This window comes from Poecilia reticulata, linkage group LG2 (genome assembly GCF_000633615.1).
Source record: "Poecilia reticulata strain Guanapo linkage group LG2, Guppy_female_1.0+MT, whole genome shotgun sequence".
Lineage (NCBI taxonomy): Eukaryota > Metazoa > Chordata > Actinopteri > Cyprinodontiformes > Poeciliidae > Poecilia > Poecilia reticulata.
In genome coordinates this window covers 23,906,696-23,916,720 of record NC_024332.1, presented here as the reverse complement: position 1 = coordinate 23,916,720, position 10,025 = coordinate 23,906,696, and the positions used below count along the sequence as shown (strand labels likewise).

General features: G+C 39.0%; 1 protein-coding gene across 2 annotated transcripts; it reads left to right on the top strand.

The window, feature by feature from the left end:
• The first annotated feature begins 2,583 nt into the window (after window positions 1–2,583).
• On the top strand, window positions 2,584–9,477 carry rgcc (regulator of cell cycle). Of its 2 annotated transcripts, XM_008437438.2 has the most exons (5): window positions 2,584–2,732; window positions 2,923–3,096; window positions 6,489–6,596; window positions 7,036–7,098; window positions 8,907–9,477. In XM_008437438.2, exons 1-5 carry the CDS (start codon window positions 2,705–2,707, stop codon window positions 8,912–8,914), a joined length of 381 nt encoding a protein of 126 aa, XP_008435660.1. In that variant the 5' UTR covers window positions 2,584–2,704; the 3' UTR covers window positions 8,915–9,477. The 2 variants fall into 2 exon arrangements, with proteins under 2 accessions (XP_008435660.1, XP_008435651.1); XM_008437429.2 differs by lacking the exon at window positions 8,907–9,477 and having other exon boundaries at window positions 7,036–7,109.
• Window positions 9,478–10,025: the final 548 nt, after the last annotated feature.

Sequence of the window (10,025 nt, the reverse complement as noted above, 5' to 3'; positions counted from 1 at the left end):
GTAATATACGTACATGTGTGCAGCACATCTTTCAGCACTATGTTAAAGTACTTCCTGTAGAATAAGTACCCAGAAGAAATGTATACTGTCTGGTAAAGTAGTTCAGGATGTATAGATCTGTTCAACCTGATTACCAAAATGCCAAAACAGATAAACCACAAACTCCACAAATGCACAAACAGAGTAAGAGAAGCAAATGTAAAAGTTTAAATCTGATACAAACATGTGACAACAGATACAACTTTTTCAAGATATTTTTATAATTTGCATTTTATTTAACCAACTTCTATATCATTTCTAGTTAGAAAGCTCGACTGGAAGTTATTTGCAATCTCTCTTCTGACCACTAGATGTCAGTATAACTTTTACGTCATCTTTTGATCATGAGCATAACACAAATTAGACACCACTTTTTGTGTGTTTGCAATATATATAACATTTTTAGGCTTACAAATACAATAGGAAATGGAACTGAAGTAATGTACATATGTAAGTAGATGTGTAATTTATTGTGTTTTAATAAATATGATTACTGGCTTTGTGTATTTAGCGACATCCTCACTGGTCAATCAAAGTGAAACTCGAATAAGCCCTGAACTTGGAGTGCATCACGTTTGGCATCTTAAGAAATAACTAAGTCATCTACTCTGAGTAGTAGCAAATTGTAGTAGAAAACTGAGAATGAAAACAAACTCGGAAGACATTGTGACTAGCTTGTAAAATGAGTACTGGTCTCAAAAAAGTTTTCACGTTTTGGACTTAAGTGTGTCCAGCATTTCACCTCAGACTTCGACTAACTTCGATTTAAACTATTCGACTTCGAAGTTGTGTCTAAACTTTTCAGGTTTGGTTCGGAAGTTGTCCTTTAGTTGCTGATCTTGTCAGCTTTGATGTTCTACCGGCAGATGGCAGTAGAAGCTTAGTTTTGCTCGGAGATTTGGCCAAAACACCCTGACAGGTATATAAACCTGTCTCATAATTATAAACCTGTCGTCAACCTCAGAGATAATGAAGGCACGAACTGTGCAAAAACATCAAGGCTTAGAAAATGTTTGTCTGACGAAACAGTTTTATGCTTTCTATTTCTTTCAAATGACTTAGATTTTCTGAATTCAAGCCCTGTCAGGTCATAACCATTCTCTTATCTTTATTTGACACATGTCAAATTGCTGTGAATTTGGAGGAAATAGAAGAACGTGGTGGAAGGCTAACAGCTAGTTTGAGGAAACCACCCATTTTATCTAATCCTCGCAATTAAAAACAGTCAAATAGATTCTCCTTTTTGTATTTACACTTCACAACAGCTTAAAAATAAGTTTCTCGCTCTTTTCTTACTAACAGTTTCTGTCTTCTTATGCTAAGGTTACACGGGCGGCATCTTCACATGAAAAATGAAATTCAGCTATTTGTTACTGTGGCATCTTTAACAGAATTCCACTAATATGATGTCATATGATAACATGGACATTTATTGGCAGAGAATGCAGCCTCACACTTAGATAAAATGTTCACATATTAACATATTGTATTTGGAAAATATTTGAATTTGAGTTGTTCTCTTTGGCTAACATTAACTAAAACAGAGCACCTGAGCTAGCTTAACTGTTAGCCTTCAACCTTTTATTTGTTCAGTTTTCTACAAATTGTCTGCAGTATGACATGTCTCTGCTACACGTAAGAGAACTGTTACTGACAAAATAATTTCAATTAAGTGGCGTTTGTTGATGTTAGTTGACATAAAATTGGCCGTTTACTAACCTAGCATTATGCTCAATAATCACTCTTTGATCAGAAAATTGGTCATAAAGTTAATATACATGGCTACGTATAAACAAGTTTATAAAAATTCAGTTGGTTGTCTGTAAAAATGTTATTAGAAAATATGTTATTTTACATTTTCAGATTTTTACATAGAATATAAAAAACGTTCACTTTAACCCAAGACTCATACAAATTTAAGTCTTACTCAACATACTCATTTATTATCTTAACATTAGACAAAGTAGTTAATTTAACTTATTGTGAAACCAACGATCAGACTCATAACCTAACCTGGTTGTATTAAAAGAACCCAGAATTAGTGGTCTACATTTCATAGAACAAGTAAAAAAAACACACAAAAAAAAAAACTAATTGGGATGTTTTCACATGGCTGCTACTTTCTCCCTTAGATGGAATCAGCAGGGAGTGTACTTCTTTTATACCTTTGCTCCCCCCCTGGCATAACGAGTTAGGATAATAATAGCAGGTTATAACATTTGATATTAGCACCTGATCCCCAGATATGACTGAAGATGATGCTGGTTCTTGTATATCCGTGTGGTCACTGGGTATTATGGTCTGCCCGGTGACACAGCAACTGGATCCTCATCAGAAAAACATGTGCATTACTGCTCCTCTACACCACGGTTGTTTACAAACATCTTTTTTGGGGGAAGTGGGAGGGGGCACAGGGAGGCGGGGCAGTTTAACCGGGAAAAGTTTTATTAGTCACGCGCGCCAACATGAACACGCAGACACGCACGCACGCGCCGCCCCCTTCGAGCCGGGCTCGTTTAAAAGCGCCAGTCCTCGGCCTGAGCGGTTATACTTGCAGAGCATCAGAGCGTCACAGCTTCTCGCTGAGACAGACTGGGATATTTTATCATAAGGACATTTTTAGGAAGCTTCCGGATATTCTAAAACCCGACTGGTAGCAGACATCATGAAGTCCCCGAAACTGAAGACTCCAGGTAGGTCCATTTTTATTGCTTAAAATAATAATAATAATAATAATAATAATAATAATAATAATAATAATAATAATAATAAAAGCTAAACAACCTCTAGCTTCGTGCTCCTCTGTCACCTGGTCGGAGGGTTTCATGTACCATAATTACCTAAACTGTAGAAGTGACAGCTGCTGCCTCCTCCGTTTTGCAGCGAAGTTCGTCAAGGAGGAGGACCTGAACGACGTCCTGTGCGAGTTCGACGCGGTTATCGAAGACTTCACGTCGCCCGTGGAGAAGCGACACTTCAGGTACGACGAGCACCTGAAGACGGTGAAGAGGAGGAGCAGCGCGAGCGTCAGCGACAGCGGCATCAGCGACACCGACAGTGAGCGCTACCTCTTCCTCCCTGTCCGGCTTTTCTTTCCATATGGTCTTTTCTGTCTTTATGTCACTGATTGAATCACCTAAATATGGAAGCTTGCAAGCCAGAATGTGTGGGTTTAAATTCACAATAACTACTTGAACAGAACCAGCCTCAGGTTTTATGGGTTCAAAGGCTGAATCTTTTTTTTTTCTTATGGGTTTTCTTGGTTTTAACTGACCGTCCCTGACTGCACATGTTGCGATTTAAGATGTCTGTAATTAATAAGCCAATAACAAGTTGTTTAAACTCACTCTATGGCAGAATATGACCAGGAACGTCATAATGCCTAATAAATAATACTGCAGGGTGTCAGAATGCAATACATAAATCATACAAACGTGTCGTCATAAAAACAAAGCAAAACAGACATAGATGAGTAAAATATACGTGCATTAGAATTATTCACAGTTCATAAAATATAAGCCATGTATCATTTGCATTATTAAATTACAGCATCTAAAAAATATTTTTTAAAGTTTGTGTAATATGTGTTAAAAATAATTATTATATTTCTACAGTTTTGTTATAGCTCATTTGCTCCAGTGCGCCATGAAGTAGCAAAAACTGTAGCCCCGCCCACTGAGCTCTGATTGGTGGGACTAACAGATGAAATGAATCATCTGATGCTGCATGTCAATAAATTACAAAATAATTATTACTTTTATTTGTTTTTTTTTAAATATATAATCTTATTAGTAAAATATTTGCATAAACTGATATTTAAGAAATTATTCATATACATACTTTGTGAATTATTGTTACACTACTCCATTCCTCCGATTATTGATTATTGATAGACTGTGACATTTTTGGACATCCTTTCACCTCAGACATATTGCTTTGTGACTGTTAACATACATAATGAAGCTATTAGTTAGTTACTTTAAATTCTAAACACAATTCTAATTGAAAAATTACAAAATAAGATGTTCTAAATTTGGAGTCAATGTAAAAGTAGGTTAACATTTAACACATATGAAGTCTGCTGCCCCCTGGTGGACGGCTATTAGGTGCCTAAACAGCAGCGTGGTTAGCTTACGTCTTAGCTCACTCTGCCGTTCAACAAACAGCAGTGGAAGATTCCCCCCCCCCCCCCTCAAATCTGAGTAAAGTTTAGATCCACTGTAGCATAATTTGGGCACAGCTTTCCCCGGTCCTGCTTTTTCTCCACAGATTACTGTCACATATTCATATATTACTTGACCATAGAGTGGTTTTAAAAAAAAAAAAAAACTCTTGTCTACCCCAGCTGTGGAGCTGGCTCCAGATACTCATCTGGGTCAGAGTCAAATGCTGACACCCAGAGAAAAGTATCCTCCAGCCCTGCATATGTGGAAATGCTCCCCCCCCACCCACACACACATGCACTATAGTAGGTTAGACTTCCAATGAAGGGTGTGAAAAAAATACTTTAAATACGACCTGCAGACGACCTGATTATCAGGTTTGTAGATAGGTCAGTCAAACTTTATTAACAAGCCAGCATTCTGACAACTATCCCAGCATGCACCGTGCGCTTCTTCTTCTACGGGCAAAATTAAATCGGCGGCTGCTTACCATAGTTGCTAGACTTGTTGTGGCTCAGTATTGGTCCATATACAAGGCGCACCGGATTATAAGGCGCACTGTCGGCTTTTGAGGAAATTGAAGGTTTTTAGGTGCGCCTTATAGTGCGGAAAATATGGTAACTACGTTACTGTCGTTCAAATGCAGCACACGTTTACATTAGGGTCGTTTTCATAGGCTTGAACTAAAAATGTGTTCGCCTTCCAGCAGGTATACCGTCTTTCGCCTTTTCTCTCCCTCTACTTCAGACCATCGTCTCCAGTTTTACTTCACTCCTGAAAGCAGGGCAGCACACAGGCAGGAGCCGGCAGGGTTGCTTTTTTAGTCTTTCATGATACTTAAATTCATTTCAAACTTGGACTATGGTATGTATAAGTGCATATCTATATACATGCATATCTATCTATCTACCACATATGGATTACATTGTTTTAATATATAAAAAAAAAAAACCTTCATCTTTAAGATGTGGCAGCTTTTATTTAGCTGTGGCAGTACGTCACGATCTGTTACACGTAGAGGAAATCCTGAAGATATTCAGACTCTACCAGTTATCATCCAAACAAGCTTTCATTTTGGGTTCATTTGTTTTTAGTCTTGCAGTTGCATAACATCTGCGGTACAGGCTCAGGAGGAAGGTGTTTGAACTCGTTTTTTGGGGTTTTTTTGGAGCTAAAGAGCCTCAGGATTTACTGAAGGGATCAGATTCCTGTCCTCTCCAGGGCAGTCTAATGAAGAGAGAGCTGTCTAGTGTAAGGAGGACCTATTGTCTCACTGCCTGATGGATGGATGTGCAGATGAAGGGGCAGATAGATGAAGAGAACCCACCCATTGCTTCCCCCGACGTGTTGATGTGTCTGTGAAAAAGAACGACTGAAGACAGAAGCGATGCAGAGATGAATATGAGAGGTGCCTGGAGAGTTCAAGTCAAATACTGATGCTAACTCCCTGTTTATGAGCGTGTGTGTGTGTGTGTGTGTGTGTGTGTGTGTGTGGTGACCCCTGTCTCCTGCTGGGGGCGGGTCAGAGTGGGGAGTAAGTAGGTGCTTGACATCTGATTCACTGCTAAGCTGCAGACGGGAGCGCAGAGTTCTGCCTCGTCTTCTCCTCTTACTTACAGCTGGGGAGGAATGGCAACGAGGCAGGTTCAGCTTGACTTATCGACTGGCCTGTCGCAATAAGCAGTAAATCAGTTAATCGCATGGTAATTAAAACATGCTCAATAATTTCCATTTGCACGATTCATCGGTTTTTCTCTTTCTACCAAACACTGGATGACAAAAGTCTTCAGTTTGGTTCTTTGGTCTCAACCAGCTATTTCTCTGAAGGGCAGTTTTGTTTTTGGAGGCATTATAATTAATTTTATTTATTTTACAACAACCAACAGCCGTCAGACTGAAGCAGCTTATGCAAACGTATGATTTCATCCATAAATGTTTGGTTTAAAACTACTCCAACCAAAAACAAAGACGGTGGAGCACAATGAGTCCTTTCTATCTTTTTCAATCGTTAAAAAAACAAAGTTGTCATGTCTTCTTTTGCAGATTTTCTGTCATAAAAAAACACATTTTTTTTCTGTACTTTTGTGGAAAAAGTCCGGCCACGTGCGTACGCTGCATGTAGATGACAGGCAGTAGATAAAGGCTGTCATTAACGGAGAATGCAGACTGAAGTCTGATCTGTGTAAAGGTGAGCCGATGTCTGATCTGTGCCTGCTCCGCTGGCACAGATCAGAGTCGGCCGTGTCGGTGTCACGTTAATCTGTGTGTCTTTTGTCTTCCTGACAGGTGCCGATTCGCTCAACAGAAATAGCTTCAGCTTCAGTGATGAGAGGCTGAACTCCCCCACCGCGCATTCTCCCGCCACAACCTCCCCGCCTCTGATGTCACCCAAACGTGAGCTCAGCACCTCTAATGCATTCACTGTTCCCCTCTCGCTATGGAAGGAGAACAATGTCAAAGACTTAAAGAGGAATAAATGGAAGAATCAGCGAGTTTAAAATGCAAAAATTGGAAGTGAAGAGTAAAGTATCAGGACACCTCTAGTTAAAATGCAAATGCAAAATGTCAAAAACAGGGCGACAGTGCGGAGATGTAATACTAAAATTATTTAATACATTTTTACTGCTGAACCAAAAGTTATTTCATGCCATGGTCTTTGTTTGGCCCCCTCATTCTTTCATATATTCCTTCATTAAACCCAGAGAAATCCAAATTTGAGGCACTTTAGAACATTTCAGAACTCTACAATCAGATAAACATCACTGTGATGAATCACGCAGAAAATAAACGGAGCATCATTTAACGCCACACATCTTTCTGTTACCCCCCACAGCCAAACTGGGCGACACCAAAGAACTGGAGGACTTCATCGCCGACCTGGACCGGACATTAGAGAGTGAGTGTTGATGTCTGTCAGACCCAGAGTGATTAAGCCGCCCTGCTCCACGGCGCCCGCCGCTCTTTGGGATTAGCGTGGGCGTTCAGTTGCGTGTCAGCTATGCTAACGACCGCTCACGGAGCGCCGCAGGAGGCGCTACCTTCTGCTTTCCAAGACACAATGATGTGTCAGGATTACGAAGGGCCTTGGGCATGCTGTGCAGACGTCTTGGGTTACATCAGACACAGACATGGGGTTGCCTTTCACCTTGTCACCCGACTGTGAAGAAAACTCTTCTGCTAGCGTTGTGAAATTAGCAGGAAGCAGCGACAACTCCAGCTTCCTGGATCTTTTTCTACTTTTGTTTGCACATGTAACTCCATCTTGTATCCCTAAGGTTATAAAGCTCTGACCTAGCAATATTAGATTTCTAAATTTAGTTTTCTCTTCAACTATAAATAACAGCATTAAACTTTTTATAACATTCTGAGTAGGTTACATATATTTAAAATGTTAATGGTAAAATAAAACAACAGTTGCAGAGCTGTTATTCTCTGCAGCACTGAAACACAATAACTGCAGTAAAATCGGTTTATGAGACACAGCTATCTTAAAGTGAAATTACAAATTACAACATGTTTTTAACATTTTACTAAACAATTTACAGACAACTAGCCTTTTACAATTTTTGTCAGATGTAAAAATATATTCAGTTCTTTCAACAATGTCCTTTTAAAACAACAGTGGGTACCAACTTAATATATGGAGCTATAAAGAAACTCAAACAGCCTTTTCCTTATGATCCATTCTGAATTATTAATACTAGAACAGTCTGCATTTCAGTAGGATCTCTCTATTAGGTCTGAACATTGACATCTTAATCACAGATAACATTTGAAATTAGCATTATTAGCACAATTCTCACTCTGTGGATTTGCTGTAAGTAGATCCTTACCATAACTGTTAGTTTAAAAAAAAAACTGTCAACATTTTCCGGTAAAACAGTAAAATAGATACATTTTCCATTTCTACCATCACCCTTCCTGTTGGCTGTTGAAAGCAATTCAAAGTACTTAACTATAATAACCATTGTCAGGTTATGTGATTTTATGTTCAGGTTTTTTTATTTTATTTTATTTTTTTTTTATCTAGTGTCAAATTACAACAGAAGGAACTAAAATATACAAATCCAAATTTGGGTTCAGCTTCCTCTTTTCAGGAAGGAAATAAATGATGAGGAAAACATCTAATCTCATACCTTTTGAAATTTCTAAAAATTATTCATTTGAATCACAAATGTTCTCATATTCATTCTAATAACAAAAATGCTGTTCCAAACAATCAGATTTAGGCCAAAGAGTAAACTTTGTTTTCCTTTCACTGCTCAGCTCTCACTCTCAGTGGCTCCGCCCTGCTCACGGCAGAACTTTGTTGTGATTGGTAGCATGGTAGCCTTGTGGCCAATCACATGTGAGGATTCGGAATCATACCATTATGTTAAAATAGAGAGGGGGACATTCAGGAAAATCTGTCCGTCCTTCCAGTAAGTAGACATTAGAGGTATGCGATACTGCATATTTCGATATTGATCCTGTAATAATTTTTTCACTAATTTTTATTTACTACTGTTAACAAAGATGTTTTCCCGATTTCAGTCCTCGTTTTTTCGTTAGTTGTAGTTAACTATGAAAACCTCGGCAGTCAGCCTCCAGAGAACGACGGCTTTACGACGTCCAGCCTGTTAAATCAAACGTCTGCCGCTCTGAGAATAGATCCGGCGACTCAGATCCCTGATCGTGTCTCTCTGTCCGTCTGTCTGTCCCCAGGCATGTGACCCAAGAGCTCTCTGTCACCTTGGAGCGTAGCCATGACGGAGGGAGGGAGTGGATTTCTGGACCCTCGCTGAGCAGTTAAAACGCTGCCCAGCAGGATGCAGCTGGAGAGAACCGCAGCAGAACCCTGAAGGCTGCTGCAGCCGGTCCACACACACTTTCTGGACTCTAAGTGGTTGCAGGGATGTTCTCAATCTGCTTTCTGTAGAACTGGAACTAAAACAAGTTTGGATCGCTAACATCATCCTGACGGACACTCCAGGCTCCACTCTCTCATCCAAAACTTGAGCTGGAAGAGTTATTTAAGCAAAAAAGGCTTTTTGTAACAAAAACATATTTGTAATTTTATAAAGCTTCCTGCTGTCGATTTATGATCCTTTTTGTGAAATCTATTTTTGTATCGTATGTATATAATGTTTCAGATTCTATTTGTGCTAACCCGGGCGGATCAAGATGAGACTCACACCGACTGGAGGGAAAAGTGGAGAGCAGTGTCTGTATCTAATACAGCTAACACCTGCCAGAGAAAAAAATATTCAACCATAAAATATTCTTAACATAGCAACACGAGACTCTTGTATTTATTTTGCACTCATGCCATCAGTCTGCTCTGTCAAAAAGTCTGATGAAATAAGTTTCTTTTTTCAGGAAGGAAATAAACGATGAGAAAAAAAAAATGTCTAAAAATGAGTCACTTTAAAGTGCTTTTAATACCAGTTACCATATACACTGTTGCCATGGCAGCTTTTATATGACAAACAGTCATGCTGAGTTTAATTATCTTGGGAGTTTTTTTCTTGATGAAAATTCCAGATGATGTCACTCATCTTAAAGGGACGTTTTGGTTTTAAAGGTTCTGCAGCGCTGTGACGTTGTTAGCAGTAATATCTCTCTGATCCATAAACATATTAAAATTTTGCAGTGAGCTTGTATAAAAGTGGACGACTTTCTGTGAGCACTAACACTAAACACTAATTTGGTTATGGCCACAAAAACTCACCTCATTGTACCACAAAAATTTATAAAATTTTGTTGTTGTTTTTTTTGCCAAAACTGACCCGTTTCCATTGACTGAATTGATTTTGTAACTCCAATTTGCACAATTGATGATTC